General features: G+C 33.4%; 1 protein-coding gene across 2 annotated transcripts; it reads right to left on the reverse strand.

Moving 5' to 3' along the window:
• Nucleotides 1-305: 305 nt before the first annotated feature.
• LOC146168366 (uncharacterized) lies at nucleotides 306-16,157 on the reverse strand. 2 transcript variants are annotated; one of them, XM_083382814.1, is made up of 10 exons: nucleotides 15,990-16,157; nucleotides 14,568-14,645; nucleotides 9,394-9,490; nucleotides 8,835-9,138; nucleotides 7,432-7,566; nucleotides 5,655-5,751; nucleotides 5,209-5,350; nucleotides 3,657-3,820; nucleotides 2,932-3,129; nucleotides 306-1,734 (listed from the first exon to the last, which is right to left on the reverse strand). In XM_083382814.1, the coding sequence occupies exons 1-10, from the start codon at nucleotides 16,026-16,028 to the stop codon at nucleotides 1,534-1,536; spliced, it is 1,455 nt and encodes a 484-aa protein (XP_083238940.1). In that variant the 5' UTR covers nucleotides 16,029-16,157; the 3' UTR covers nucleotides 306-1,533. The 2 variants fall into 2 exon arrangements, with proteins under 2 accessions (XP_083238940.1, XP_083238934.1); XM_083382808.1 differs by having other exon boundaries at nucleotides 8,835-9,270.
• Between the last annotated feature and the right edge of the window lie 811 nt (nucleotides 16,158-16,968).

Below are 16,968 nucleotides of genomic sequence, written 5' to 3' on the forward strand. Positions count from 1 at the left end.
GTTTGATATATTTAAACTATAATTGCATTGTCTCATATGTAGTTTGCAATTGGATTAAACCAAGTAATTTCAACACCAACATAGTGTAAATTTAGATGTCTTCCCAACTGATTTGTTAAGTGATGAGCAAACTTACCGGCAAAAGGTGTAGCACTTTTTGCGCGAAAGCTGCCCAAAAATGTTTTCAAGTTTATGTGTTAATTTAGATTGAGATAGACGGGTACATTTTTAAGAAATGAGTTTTAATCAAGAAAAGCGTTATTTTAAGACTTGTCTAACTATGGTGCAACGTACAATCTACAACGTACAACATATAAAGTATATTTTATAAATGAAACAAAAGTGTAGTTCAATGAAATACAAATCATCAAGGCGAGAAAGAAATCCAAAAAGGCAATGATACATCGTTAATATTATGCTAAAATCAAATGCGCGTGGTTGGAAACAATTAAATATAGTATTATTGTTTGAACTTCAAGAAAAATGGTCCTCCCACTTCAGAAAATGATCGAGACATTTTATATGCATCGCCACTATAAATGTACAAGTATAAGTTTTCAGACAAAACGTCATAAAGACAATTCAACGTTATTAATCCAGTAAAAAGAAGAATAAATTTAGTTTTAACACTTTCATGGCGGTGGGGTTATTGGAACAAACTTTTTAATGCTAATAGGGCCACGATTCCCTCAATGACGCGTCAAATGACCACATAAAAAATTCTATGTAGGAAATATAGAATTTTTAATTGAATCAGTTCCACGGGTGCCGAGAAATATTTCAAAGAATTTCGTATTACAACTTTTGCTCTGTTATATTCCAACTTATGAATGTTGGTAAGCTTGTGTCAATTTCGTTTATTGTGACATCATATAAAACTGATTGGCGAAAATTCTGGTAATGGTACCGCAAACGAATGCCGTATGCCAATATAAAACAAAATCCTTTTAAAAAAATTCCCGCGCTTTAGTCATACTGTAAAGTAGATTTAAGAGAAGCGCAAAAAATTGGTTATCTTTATTTGATAACACAATGTGGGGTATTATGCCTTGTGTCCCAGACTGCGAACCCAATGAATATATCGTTCAGAAACAAGAAATGTTACATCAGGTATGCAAAAGTACGACTACGATTCTCGAAACATAATCATATCCTACACTCCTACAAAACACGATTTATTGTATATTTAATTGTATACGCTTCAGATATAGAAAAAAGAACAAATATCTCCTAATCACACTATTTTACATGTCAGTATGTTGAGCTTTCGGTAGTTAAAAACAGTTGAATATTAAATTGAAATTGTAACAAAAATTTACTTGTACTATAAGTTCAAACTGTACCAGAACTTTACGATCGACGTGTTTTAGCCCATATTCGTCAACTCTCAAAGTGTAAAATGTGATGGCACATCATGGGCACCGAAGAGAGACGGGTCTGATGCTAATTGTGGTTGGTTGAACACTTTACGAAACCCGGGCGCGTTGATAAGGAATGAAAATTGGCAAAATTGTGGTAACATCAATCCAGCGTTTATTTTTTTCTGGTGCTACTATTTCGACTACTTGGTCCCTGGCTAGAAAAACTGTCATAATGTTCCACGGTGTGCTGTGGTCGGTCACCCAGGGCGGGTTTGACGAACTTCTCCATTCTATAAAGTCGAAAAATAATGTCTTCGTACTCCGCTGGCCACTCGTAAACTTTGGTGTCGCACAGCCAGTGTGGGATGTGGTGCTAAACAGTGTAAAATTGTTATTTACAAAAACAAACACACACTAAGCTAAAACCAAAATTTCTTTTAAAAAAGATTCTATCCGATTGACCGAGTTCGATTAACATTTTCAAGACCCACTTTTTGGTGACCTAAGAAGTGGTTAAGGCACTGCTTCTTACCGTAAGCCAGACCCTTTTATTTAGATGATAACTTTCTACTAAGATATTTCGATTAAGTTTGGGGTAAATAAAGGCCTTTACTTATTTTTTTCTTTGTACAGTAGGTATTGAATATTTACAGCACTTGGCGTGAGGTGTGAATTTAGTTTCAACCACACCTTAACTTAGTCAAGTAACGCCTTGGTAAGCCGGAACTATTTTTATGATAGAAAAATCGTATTTTACCTCACAACACTTGACAACACTGCGAATATCTAAGGGTTAAACGTCTGCCAAATTATGCAAGTAGTTATACAAATAAAAGTTTTGTTGGAGTCACGGGATTACTCCAGAGTCCTTAATTTCCGGAAGGCCCGTAAATGCTAAAACACGCAACCGCAGGCGTTAACGCTATAGTGCAAGTGCAACACCTATAACTATGTTAGCTTTAACAGCACTTGCACGATTACGATGATTATTTACAAACTCTAATACCAGACCAGAAATAGTTTTAATATGGAAAACAATCAGCATAAATGACGACTAAACTTATTTCGTGAAAAACGCACTTTTGGTGTTTCGAATTATTGATTAATATTTAATTCAGAAAGTGTAATTAAAAATTAAAAAAAAACAGATGATCACGCCTTTGAGACAGTCCGACAGCTACCAAGAATGGTAGATTTAAGAACCCGGATATCTGCAACCGTTTTTACAAACTCTGTGTAACTTACCAGCTTTAGTTTTAAAGAACGTCAAAGTAACGACAGCAGTGTCGAATGCGATGTTTGTAGAAATATATATGTGACTTAGAATATCACTATATGACCAGGCTAATTGTTTGATAACTCGTTGCAGAATTGTCCGATAAAATGTACATTGACAACTGCATTATATATGTGTTAAAATCAAGTTGAGTTATTTGACGTTACAACCATAAAGTCGTGTTGTTGTCCGCAACGCAAAAATGGAAACCGATGCCCTAGCATATATATTTAGACTGCCTCACTCGCATTCACATACAACACACAAACACACAATCATTAAGATAATACGTACTCGTTTTCCTCCACTGAGCAGTACTGGTATGAAACGATAGTTTTTGGAGCCATTTCTTATGTATTCCGTGTGAATGCGACGATAAATGTATTTTGTATTTAACGTCTTCTCCATGCTTCGTTGGTCAATGTTTCTTTCATCTTCCATGTCAATCATCTGTTTGTAACCGGGACTGATGCAGATCAACACGAAGTCGCACTACAAAAATATTTGCAACATTTTCTGTTATTCGGCCTCATACACCTGTGAGGCCCAATCAGAGTCATTTTAGCAGGTTGATGAAGGTTTCGAGTGAAAGGACCAATTCAAACCGGAAAGTTAAATGAATTTAAAACTAACTGCTTTCAAAAAGCTATAAAATCAAACGAAGAGGCACAACCACCTGCTAATTAAAACCCATTTGGTATATAAATTATTATGTTTGTAATGTAGGAGACTGTGTGAATATAATAGAGTCATGTTGCCAGGAGAGAAGTGTAGAATTCCTAATCTATAACTCGCTACAGTAGGCAGTTTTTAACACTTGAAGTGGTAGTTGCATTAGGCCATTGTTGCAAAACGGGAAATGATGCTATAGGCAAAAGGAAAACCCCCCATTATAATATATGCACTGCAGTGTGAGAGCTTAATTACATGTATAGTTGGGACTGATTGTTTTTTGTATTACTTAAATCAAATTAACTGATTAAAACATTGACAATATTTAGATGACTTAATTATCTTACTTTGTTCATTTTATCTTCAAGCCAGTCAGATATACTCATGGAGCGCATTGTTTCTTCTAGCATATCAACGCTGATATCAATGCTATTCTTCATCAGAGTTTGGGAAATTTGCACAACAGTTCGTATGTGCTGCTTGTCAGGTTCGTCGGCATATGTGATAAAAACTGAAAAGACAATAAACATAAAAACATTAGGTTGTGATATAAGGGATTTCTGATAATATCTGAACAAAGCCGATACTAGGACAGTATCATGTCAATCAGATAGCATCTAATATAGATATAAATTTCTTAACAAAGGAGGTTGTCAAACTGAACGGCCCTATGCCCTGGTGCGCCATTTTAATTTCGAGAAACCTATCCCAATTGATTATTATGAATTTATTATCAATATATAAATAAATAAAAATATAAATCAGTAGCGTTTGGTGCTTGGTGCTTTGCAAAAAAAAAAAAGATAGCAAAAAGAACTGATTTAATTCAAGGTACAGCACAAGCCAAATTGCAGCACTTGAAAAAAACCATGCAGGTCTGTTACTACAATTTTTTTATAGTTAAACAAAGGCTAGAGGATTTCCCATGTTGTTATCATAACTTAATTTAAAACAAATTCTAACAAAAACAAAAGGAACAGTTTTGCATTTTAGCCATACATAACTCTTCTTTGTAAGTAGTAGGTACATATAGCTATTGTTAATGAAAGTTCAATTTTTTTGTGAAGTGAAGGTTTCCTGTAAACGTTCAAGAACCAAAACAAACCCATATGTTTTATAAAAAGATAAAAAATAATTTATATTAAAAGAACAATAAATAATTGATACAAAGGTTTATTTGGCAATCAATATACAACTTAAATAACTCAATTCAATTTTTATCTCAATAATGATAAAACTTCCACTAAGGAATACAGGTAAAAAAGGTTGTTGTTTTTTGCTACTGATACATATCTGTTTTGTTTTGCAGTTAACTGATAATGCCAGTTGTAACAAAACAGAAAAAATATCTTTCAGTTTATAGTAGAAACAATTCCTGTTTTTTTTTTATATATTCTGAGATGAAATTAAGCAGTGCACATTCTTGTGAAGGCATGACATGTGCTCTTCGTGCTATATCACCAGCAGCAGCCTTATTTTGTTTATTGTATTATTATTTTTGGTTAAGTTTACATTAGGCGTACAATGGTGCAGGAGTATTTGTTGTAATTTTTTACGATTTTATAAATTTCTAGGATAATGGTTAGGTTAAGCGAAACATATTTATATTTAACCCAAACTTGAGACTATTAAACTGGTTTTAAAACAAGTTAACTTTAAACCAAACCGCCGAATAACTGAAACAGTTAAATAGTTAAACTCCTTAAAACAATTTACCTAATATTTGGTTAATGAACTTCAGGTTATTCTATAGGTTAAGTTTAAGTTTATGACTAGATGCCCTAATTAAAACTGCTACCTGTATTAGATAATAAACGACCATATACAAACTTTGCAATAAATAAGGCAAATTTCAGGAAAAATTCAGGTAGTTGCTGTGCAAATTGCCCAGACTTTTACCTGTTGCCTTTGGTTCACGAGTCCTATTAGTAGATGAAGAAGATATAGCAGGTGGTGCGGGTCCAAGATGTGGACTCAGAGGAAAAGGCTGAGTGGAAGTAGTCTTTGCATTAGATCCTGTCCTTGCATGAGAGACATGCGCCTATAAAAACATTAGTCAAACTATTTTTCTTAATGACTCTTATTTTCTAACCAACAGAATTGCAAATACAGTATGCGAGTTTACAAATATAAAACTTCTAACTTATCTAAACTTGTCTTTTTGTCAGTCCCTTACAATGATACTACTTATTTTAAGATCATATATACATGAAAAATTAAATTATAACAAGCCCCTGATATAATATTCACTTCAGTAAAATTCTCAGTGTAATAACATTTCTACATACTTACAAATGACCTAATGACATCAAATCTAATTATTTAATAAGAAAAAAATCACAAACCGAAATACTGCGAACTGTCTCTGCCCTTTTTTCAGGTAGATTTAAGCTCCCTCCAGGTTCTCCTTCATAGCTTGGATGGACCGTTCGAAAGCTCATACTGTAAAGCATACAATTTAGTACATTAAACACTAGTGTCCAAAGAGATGAAGATTTGAGGACAACATAGTTAAACTAAACAGGTATAAGTTATATGCTACAGTGTTCTCAGCCTTAGAAGCAAACGTTGTGATCAGTACTGTATTCATGTATGTCCAGTTAATTTGTGAAAAGGTTTATATATAGATGAAAATAATTAAATAATGAGCACATTCCAATTTTTTTACTAATTTTTCGTCAACAGGAAGAAAATGTAAATATGTGGACTCTGGCCTCCCAACATATTATACCAGGGGTTCTAAAACTTTTTTTTAGCTACATACCTTTTCAACTTATCGGTATGACGAACCTCTTAGAAGTAATAAATTAAAATACAAAACATGTCAAAATGTGTGTGTCATAATGTGAAGTCGTAAAACAAATAAACTACAAAACCCTTTTTTTTAAATTGTGTTCATTTTGTTTAATTTATAAGGACATGCTTATATTTCACATATTGCTCGAAATAATGGCATTAATAGTCTAATTTAACAAAAAAAATTTTATTGTGCATAGCCCTGTGGATACGCGTACCACGGTTTGAAAATCCTGTTTTTAGCAACCTACATTCTCTGCTAAAAATACTGTATTTTCCTACTTAAATAAGCACTGATCAATGAATGTTCCACTCACTACTAATCATATTTTGCAGAAAGATCAGCAATATACAACCTGTCCCCTGAAGTTAAAGGTTAATCAAAATTTTAATTTACTCTGCATACTAACCTACAAAATGGCACATTAGCAGCCAAACAACAGCTAAGTGGGAAAGAAGTTGGTAAAATACTAGTTAATTTAAATCTTTTACCTTTTACATCGTAGTTTAAGTTATATTTTATGATAATAACGTGCTACAATTACATTAATCAATGAACTGCCACAATATATGTCAACAAAACATCATACAAACACTGCAGTGCACATACCTTCCCATCTTTAAACAATTTGAAATAATGCTTTTTGCCAAAATAGCTGCACAAGATAAAACTTCAACAATATGCCTAAGGCACATTTGCTGAAGTGAATAACACGTAACATTTTCAACCTGTGTTTTACTCTACTTGTGTAGCAATAGCATTCAAAAAAATAAGCGAGAGACAAAAAAGTTTTACTATTAGAACCAGTGAGAACTATATTTATTAAACTGTCTGAGGAACTTTTACATACTCAAGAGCATTTATTGGAAATGAAAAACTTACTTGTGTTTTAAGTTTCAATTATAAAAACTCTCTGTACTTAAGTTTAAAAGCCACAGGCAGCATGTCAAACAGGGGTTATATTGAATCAAACTGATAGTCCAACACCATCAGCACTAGGTAGACAATATAACCATAAAACTGTCTAAAAATCTGTCATCCAGCCTTGATCTACAATGGCAGTAATATTTTGTTTTTAAAATAATTTATAACCCCTGGTTTAATATAGCTCAGTGGGACAATCACACTGTAATTTTGAATTGATTTTGCTCTGTCTATATTTGTCTAAACCTATATCTTGTTATTAAACCAGAGTTGCAATATTTGTGTTTGCTGTAACAGAATTAAGAAAGCATAGTGGAGTGAAATTCTGTTATTCTAAAACGTTTTTTTACGGGTATATAACCCTAATATTATTTTTTGTACCTAAAAAAATAAAAACTTACTCATCACTGGCATCTGATTCGGTTGTGGACGAGCGGCTGCCTGTTTCATTCACCCTTTGAATGTCTTCAGGTGACTGTATCCCACTTAATGAATGCTGCAACCCTGTCATGTCATTAAGACCTGATTGAGTTGAACTAAAAAGAAATAAAAGCATACCATAAAGTAAGCTGAATAACATAAATATCATGTTTAGTAGAATTGAACTATTCAGCAGTTTTAAGTTTGTAATACATTTCTTTGTAAACAATTTGATTTAACTGGAAGTTCCGAAACAAAATCCCTAAAATATATATGTTTTAGCCTGCTAAAAATACATTGCTAAGTAACATATCAACATGAAGTAATGAGTAATGAGAAAATGGCATTATCGACTAAAATAAAGGCAAGTTTAATATAAAAGGTCATTTGGCCTGCTGCACTACATATGACTAAATGAAATACCCTGGGATGCCCAGGTTAAACAAAGTGTTAGTTTAAATATAAAAGTGTTTTCTTCTGCAGATGAAACTCCATTACAACTGCAATAAGCACATAAGTTTGCTAAATCTATCTAAACTTTCTGTGGTTATAAATGAAACAATTTATTATGCTGTGGGCTCTATCACTACTGTATTTTTATGTTGTAACATGTCAGTGTAAATTTGCTAGCCTCATCAAAATTAGTTTGTCTCGTGGAATGACCATAATTATGAAAACTGAATGTGACAATTCAAATGGAACCAAAAAGTGATGTTATCCGTAACAACTTCGTCAGAGAACTAAATAATGTGAAAATATATTTTGAAATAGCATCACAGTTTTACTTGTGCCTAAACGTTGCACTTCATGGCACAACATGTTCGGTAAATAGAAATTTCACAACTGTGATTTGATTTTTTGCATTTTGCAGTGATCGGAGAACATGTAGCCTATTGTAAACGGAAAAGGTGTTGGTTGTCCATTGACTATTTGCCGCCTATTGAGTTTGAAATACTTTAACTAAATGCTTTCCCACAATGAGAGTAACTATAAGATTACTACCTAGGTGGAAGCAAAATTGGAAGGTTTGGTGTACAATATCAGTGTAAGTTTGCCAACTTTTGTGTGGGTAAGGATACTCTTAAGAACAAATAAGTTTAAACATGTGTTAAAAGTAAAAAACTATAACTATTTTTAGAGTATTGCGATGACGCTCCATAGATATATGCGTTACGCATAAAAAGAGACTAATCATTTTCTGTCTGAAAGCCTATGCCTTTCTTTCTATTTTAGTGGATCACTCCGCTTATTGCTTAAGATGGAGCTATGTGCACGACATTGCCCAACTCTATCTTGCTATTCAATGAATGCCAGCGACTGAGGGACAAACCAAACCAAGCCAAACATATATATTAGATTATTAGTTCACTTTAAACCAATTAACCTGAATTGACTGGTACCACTATAAGTGGAAGACAATGCTGTGCTTGGAAAATCCAGCCCATTTTGTACCATGTTGTTTGAGGATAGGGGATGGTGTACATATGGCCTACTTGGGACTGATGAAGAGCGAGAATGTCTGTCCAAACCATCTGGCCTTGTCGGATACTGAGCTTGCGGCGTGGATGTGGATCTGTTAAATTCTGTATGTACTGGGTAAGTATTTTGAAGTTGTTGTCTATTTATGGAAGACTGATGAATTTGATGATTCTGAGAACCATTCATCACACCATTGCTGGAATACTGTCCTGTTGATAAGAAGAAAGAGCTTGGATCATTGGTTTGTGAATGGTATGGGCAGAACTCTAGGGATTGATTGGGTGTGCCTGTGGTTACTCCAGCATTGGGTGGAAGGTGAACCTGCTGTAGTTGACTTAAATCTGGCCAAAAATAAATAGGTCTAAATATGTTTGTATATTAGAAACATTTTAATACACACAGACATATTTAATTCTGAGATATGGCAAAAAATACTCAAGCAATATTGAAAAAATATAATGAACCTGTATGTTCTGGGCTTCCATTGCCTGCCGGATGTTGAACTGGCTGTCTTGCTGATACCAATGACATGGCCAACTGGAAGACTTCATTGGTAAAATGCTACAAACAGATACATATTATAGTTTGGTTAGATCAATATAAATTATTAATATGTTGACAACATATTTCATCTACCTAAATTATGTTTTAAATTCCCTTTACAAATAAATTAATTGTAATACAAGTACCAATAAAATTACAACAAAAAAATTAATGACAAAGTAGAATCCCAGAGGATTCTACAATATTGGGTTTCAAATCCAGAATATTAAATCCTTGTATTTTTTAAATTAATTATCTGTGACGGCAATTAATCCAAAAAAAAGTATGTATATTGTAATAAATAAATAATCTTTTAAATGTTTAAGATCCTAAACAACTACCATCTGAAGCAGCGGTGTAAACTGTAATGCATAACTATATAAAAAAGCCAGCATAGGACCTGAAAATTTAATACAGCCTGCAGGGACATATTACAGTTGACTTTGACTTATAGACTGATAATAATTTTGTGTTTGGGGTAAAACCACTTTTGGTAAAATCTGCATCAAACCTTCAACTGAGCCTGATAAAAGTTACAAGTCTTTAAAATAACAACAATATATACTTGGTCAGCAAGTATAACTAAAACACCGTAATTACTGAGTATTGTTAATAATAATCATGCATAAAATTCCTGTTTAAATAGACAAAAGACAAGTATAGCATTGATCCAAAAGAAACATGTCATGAATGTGTATGAACAATACAATTCAAATGCTTGTCTAAAATATTCATTTTTATTGCACAACCAAGCAAATACATTTTAAAATCTGTACAATATTACCAGAATGTTTTAACATACGGGTCATTCCATGTCAACTGCCCAGGCAAGTTAACCCACCCCCTCTGATTTTTATCAAGTTTTGTATGCCAATGCATCAAGTTACACTGACTTCAACAAAAAATTTTTTTTTTAAATCCATCAATGCTTGGCGAAGATATGACAGTTTGAAAATATGTCAAATATGTGATCACTGCAGCGACGCGCATCAGTGGCTTTGGATGATACTGTGTTTAAAATGTCACATTTCTTTCTAATTTGTATATTGTGGTCATTTTTGTAGGCTAGGTGAACCTCTAAGACATTCTCAACCACCTCATTACAGTTTTTCATGTTTTTAAAATATGGGACATAAACAAAAAACATTGCATGTTACAAAGATGCAATAAATGTCCCCGGAATTGCTGGAGTTGGAGCAAAGTTGTTGGAAAAGTTTGAAGACACAAACGAAGATATTACTTTTAGACAGTGGACAACAGTGGACAGAACTGAATGAGTATTGCAGCAGTTACCAGTTTCGGACTTTATAAATGTAGTTTCGTCAAAAATGTCAACATTAATACCCCATTATTTTATTTCAATGCATTATATTTATACGGTATTACCAAAACTTTTCAGGTATTAAATTAAAAATGCTAACTTCGAATTAACTATATCTGTGTCTTACTTACACCAGTTATAAGGCATTATTTTACATAAATATTGGCATAAATAAATAAGCTGTTGTAGTATACTAAAAATAAGTTCTTCTGATATGAATAAGTTCTTCTGGTATTATACCAGAAATTTATACCAGAAGATTATACCAGAAGACCTCATTTTTAGTAAATATTGGTATGATGTGTATTTCACAAATTATGTGTGTAATGTACATACTGATATGAGTAGTGGTGTAACTTTTCCGTACTGTGAAAAGTTTTTGTGCAACAGTGTCACACTACACATAATGTGTGAACCATAACAATCCTGTGTTAGGCACATCACATATGGTAGGAATTGATGTGGTTTCCAATGGTTCATTGATTATTTGGGTCATTTTAACTTTTTAAAAAGTAACCAGATTGTATGTGTTTTCAGCTGAGTTACTTAAAAATGTTGCCGGCAATAACTAAGATTTTTTATATTAGGTGAAGGTACAATTTAAGGACATATATAAACATTAAAAAAGTAATTTAGCACATGGAATGACACAATATAGAAACAATCTGTTAATTGTGATTGTTCGATACCAGTACTGTCACTGTATATTTATTAAAAACGAGAATTTTTGTTCATTTTTATGTTTAAGAGAATTCTATGTAATTTTTTACCCTTAACAAAAGAAGCAGCTTTTAGATTTTACAAGCAAATTTCTGCTAGAGCTTTCAAATAATGTATTACACAAGGTGATTCCTTTTGTGCTCTTCGAGATACAGGCATCCAAAGTTTTCGTTATGCATGAATGAACACGAAAACTGGGTTCCGATTCCCCCCCACCAAACAGAGGGGGAGCTGATAAGTCAATGTTTTTTGAACAGTGAAATATAGTAAAATACATCTGGGTAGCACCAGTTTTCAAATAAACAGATTTATAATCTGTTTAAAAAAAAATTACAGTGGTTTAAAGTTATGCTCAAGCATTTATGATATATTCTATGAGCGAAAACCACCTTACAGGACCCAAACTTAAATTGGCGATAACTTTGTCAATTCTCGACGGATTTTTCTTAGACTTAGTTTTTCAGAATCGTGGTGAAAAGTTCTATAAGATTACCAATTTTCAACAAAATCTGAGTGGGTGGGTTAACTTTTGCTATTTTTCTGGGACGTTTGACATGAAATGACCCATACATAAAAATAGAATACCAGTAGGTCAAAATATAATACACTAGACGAAATACCCAGCGTTGCCCAGGTTAAATAGAATATTTACCATCATAATGTACGAAGTCTACCTGAATTTTATCTGGTAAAACAAAATGAAACAATCCATCATACTGTGGCTCTTTATTACTATTGCACATTACGTTGTAACATGTTAAACTAATAGCCTCATGTTATAGCCCATAATTATGGAAGCTAAGTTAGGTAATCAGCATACAACCCAAAAGTAATGTTACGGATAGCGTAAGATCTTCGTAAGTGGCATAAATAATGCAAACATATTTTTTTAAATGTCATAACAAATTTGCTTATGCCTAAACGTTTCTACTGCGTGTCACTAAATAAAAATATCAAATCATGTCATATCATGGGTCTAAAATCGGTTACCTTAGGCTTCCTCACAATCAGAGTAACACTCACAGCCTGTGTGAAAGCGGCATTAATGTGAAAGCGGAATGGCGTGTTTAATTCTTTGACTTATCTGTGTGTCTCTAAAGATCTAATTCTTTGTCTCCGTAATTTCCCAGTAATTTTTTCATTCGGTTAAAACAATCTAAAGATAAAAAATTAACGTATAACCTAAAAAGCAGTTTTGTGTCTGAAATAGGTCACTAAAGGAAAGTCGCGAACGCGCTGTGACCATTTAATTACTAATTCACTTGCTACCAGCATTGTATAACCTTGCCGAAGCCGCATGATATAGCCGATGATTTAAAAAAAAACATGGGGTATTTATTATCAAACCAAATTGCAACGTTGTGTGCTTTTTACAATGGAGCTACTAAACACACAACCTTGGCTAAAGACGTCTCGCATAATTTACGTAACGAAAACCTGTGACATATGTCGATCAAAAATTACTAACAAACGTAAAGAAAGTCGTAGCAGCAATTGTTCAAATTCCGCAAAATTCAAACAAATAAGCCATCACGGTAAATACCATACTGCATCCAACGAAAAAAAATCCCGTTTGAAAAGTAAATTTGCTTAGTGTTTAAACCGCTGCAATAAACGCAATATTTTGCTAACTCAGTCCAAATGTTGTGTAGTTTAAACTCGGTTAGGGTTGTTGTAAGTTTTCTGTGTAAGTGTCTTAATGACGCATAAAAAAATGTTAAGGAAAACGCTGCAAATAACGCAATATTTTGCGAACTTAGACTATCTTTTACGTGGTTAAACAAACTGCAAAAAGCTATCAAACATAAAGGTATAAACTTTGCCACATGAAACTTTATTTTTACCAAGGAAATGCACTTCACACAGGTTATTGCCTTATAAATGTGTGAAAACGTTTTACCCTTTTCGTCAAGAGGTTTTGCGAAAACTCACATGCCCGCCCTTTCGAGTAAACATGCAACCACTGTTGTGTGATGTTTTTGAAATTGTACGACTAAATAATTGACTATAGCACACAACACTTGGCTAAGCATGTCATACATCTTTTAAGTAACGAAAACCCTTGACATTTGTCAATTGACAATAACTCTTAAACGTTAAACTTCAGGTTGTAGCAGCAATTTGTTTAGACTTGCTTGATAGCGTTATATTTAAGAAAATACGTAATCCCGGTGCTAAACTGCGTCAAACGGAAGAAATTCGCATTGAAAAAAACAAATGCTTTCTGTTAAACTGCTGCAATGAACGCAATATTTTGCAACCTCTGCCAAGTATTGCATGGTTAAAACCATTGTAAGAAGTCATTAGACTTTGGCCTCAATCACCATCACAACATTGCTGGGAAGGCTGTTTTTTCAAAGTATGTTTAGTATACGACCCGTGTGGTAGCAGTATTTGACGTCCAGCAAAAGAAAACCTTGTTTGAAAAGTAAATCTGCTTAGTGTTCAAACTGCGACAACAAATGCGATATTTTGCGAACTCTGTCTAAATTTTGCAAAAGTTTTAAACTAAAGTCTTTACTTGGAACGTTGCACACGTTCGGTTACAATAAATTTCATAACATGTTATGTTTTTTTGCCTTGAGCCTATTGTATACACCAAAGCGCTGGTCGTCCCTTGACTTGGGATTGAAATTAAATTACTCTTTTCACACGGTTTTTATACACAGCAACAAAATATGTAGCGACATTTATCGATTCAGAATTGATAACAAACGCATTAAAAATAAAAGTTGCTCACCCGTGACCGGTTTGCGACGGCGCTCGCTTAAGATGCAAGACTTTCTCTTATAGAAAGAAACAATTTTTTTTCTGTCTGGGAGCACACGACTTTCTTTCTATTTTTCCCACTTGCTCGGCGACTCGATTAAGAAGGAGCAAAATGAGCCCACGTTTCTCTGTCTGTCTCCCTAATATCAGCCACGTTGCTCTGTCTGTGTCTCCCTTAAACGCGAACATGCAGCCGACTGCCGACTCACAAACTTTCCATTTTATTATGTTTAGATAAAGTAGTGAAGAAATACATAAAAAAGTTTAAGAAACAGTACAAAGTACCTCTGTAGATGAAGTAGATGTTTCATCTGGTTCAGCTTCAAGTTGTATGGTCTGGAAATATTTCTTACTTCGAAAGTTCTATTGAAACAAAAAAAATATTTTTGTGTAAGTGTTAGGTAAATTATGAAATAAATTCTATAAAACTTAAAAGTTTTGTAGTTTAGAATGCAGGCAAAAAAACCCATAACAAATATTTAGTTTTGAATATGAATAAATATGATCATCCAGTACATATTTAAAAGCTTGCCAAAAATCAAATTCATTCAGTTGACAACAAGCAACTATTAAAAGTAAGGCAAGTTCACCAGGGTTTTTTTAACAGACTAAACCTGCACCCCAAAAAATAAATATCAACTCGGTTTTTCCATACATTATATATACAGGGTTCAACGTTTGTTGCACCTGGTCAACAAAATTTTTTCTGTCGTGCACGCGCTAAATGTTGTCAATATCTGCCATACTTTCCAGACGGGACAACGAACACACTTTATATAGCACATCAACTGATGATATTGTTGGACTGATTTGCAAACACAGTTTACAAATATTTCACAATTGTACAACAAACGTCCAATCAGTTAATTAACACACATATGTTTTAAATTTAGAGTTAATTTAATCTCAGGTCAGTCTGCATTCTGTTTCAGGTACACAATTCATATTTTTTGTATAAAAGCAATTTGTGTACACAGCTGAATTGGTATATTGTGCAGTTAAACAAAATTTGGTGCAGCACACCCGATATCTCGGGCGAAGAGGTATGAAATACAGAATGGGTCCTAAAAATATTGAGTATATCTTATGGTAAATTGCCGTTAAATTTACCCAGCTGCATACTTTCAACAAAACAAACAAAAACTGAATATGCTTTCGCTGTCCATGTGCTTTTTATGTGTTCTTTGTGTTTTCATGTTTTTAAGCTTTACAAAATAAAATAAACTGAAAAAAATGTAATAGTGGTTACAGTTTTCGGTAGTAATTTACTTACAGTCACATTATGACAGCCATGGAAATTTTGCAGTAACCTTATTACAGCCCAGACTTAACCCCGGGAAAGTATGGCAGGTCTCAAAAAGATCTTGCAGGTACACGGCCGTATTTTCCCAACTTAATTTTGTATATTAATGTATCCTTCATAAAAAACAAGGGCGCTCTTTCACTTATGTACGTGAAAAGTTATGCAAAAAAAACAACAAAATAATACCGCATACCACAACGCATATTGTTTGGGTTAGCGTTTGGGTAAGGGTGGGTCAAGTAATATTATGTTTATTATTAATAATAACTTGACCCACCCTCAACCAAACGCTAACCCGCACCCTAACCCAAACAATGTGTTGTGGTATGCGGCATTTGAAGAAATTTTTTTTTTTATTAATTTTTACGTATAATAGTGAAAGAGCGCCAAAACAAGTTACATACCTCATTAGAATCAATAGAATGAGAGTGATTATCCATCATTTTAACAGAATATAAACAAACTCTTTTATTTTACTGACACAGCATTTACAAAGAACATACACTTTTTCCAGAAAACAACAAAATATCAAACTTAACAGGCTATACTTTCGAAAACCAGGTTGAGACAACCTAGCAATGTAAAAGCAACAACATATATGCAAATTGCAGTGACGTTCTTTAGTCTTTGCCTCCCGTGGCGTCACAAGTGTGCCAATGAAATTATTTTACGTTTTGGGGGTGATTATATTTAAGAGTTGTTTAGTACTATAGGAATAGTTTAGTAAATAAAAGCAACGCTATCTTAATAAAAGTGTTATTCTGAGAGGTATCTTAATAAAAAGTGTTATTCTGATTAAGTATATATATACTCTTTAGCGTGTGCCATTTTTTATCTCCGCTCGATAATAACAAATCTAATTTCTATAAATATGCTGTTGCTGCCAGGCATGCTATACTAAGGTGATGCCCTTCCGGCAATTAGCCTACTGATGGCTCATAGTACAATATATGGAAAATATCATTCAACCTGAAGAAGGCAATTTTAATAGGTTGCCGAAACTACCAAATGAGGTGTTTTTGATTATTATTAAGCCTGGTAGCAACAGTTTATATAGAGGAGTAAATGTGCCTTTTTCTGTATGCAGACCAGAGTGTATTTTTGTGTGCTTAATGGTCACGTGTCCTAAATAAATTTCATGCAATATAAAACAAGCAAAACGCAATTTATTTAAGGATTTATTTGGTATTTATGTTGCCATACTGATATATAATCGACAAATACCAAATTGCTTTTGTTATAATACCTGGTTAATATCTGAGGGGAAGCAAGGCACAGAACAATTATAAAAGGGGCTCGCTCGAAAAAAGGTTAGGAACCAGCACAGGTTTAAAGTGAAAGGCTTTGTTTATTTTTTGGATTTGTTTATTAATATGACTTTCT

The sequence above is a fragment of the Ascidiella aspersa genome, chromosome 1 (assembly GCF_963924565.1).
Source record: "Ascidiella aspersa chromosome 1, kaAscAspe10.2, whole genome shotgun sequence".
Lineage (NCBI taxonomy): Eukaryota > Metazoa > Chordata > Ascidiacea > Phlebobranchia > Ascidiidae > Ascidiella > Ascidiella aspersa.

What these genes read in the sequence shown, in the direction of transcription:
- LOC146168366 (XM_083382808.1), bottom strand. Translation starts at nt 16,028, where the DNA reads ATGATGGATAATCACTCTCATTCTATTGATTCTAATGAG. An exon ending in ATTCTATTGATTCTAATGAG is followed by an intron (nt 14,646 to 15,989) that starts GTATGTAACTTG and finishes TTGTTTCAATAG; the next exon opens with AACTTTCGAAGTAAGAAATA. An exon ending in AGTGGTACCAGTCAATTCAG is followed by an intron (nt 7,567 to 8,834) that starts GTTAATTGGTTT and finishes ATTTCTTTTTAG; the next exon opens with TTCAACTCAATCAGGTCTTA.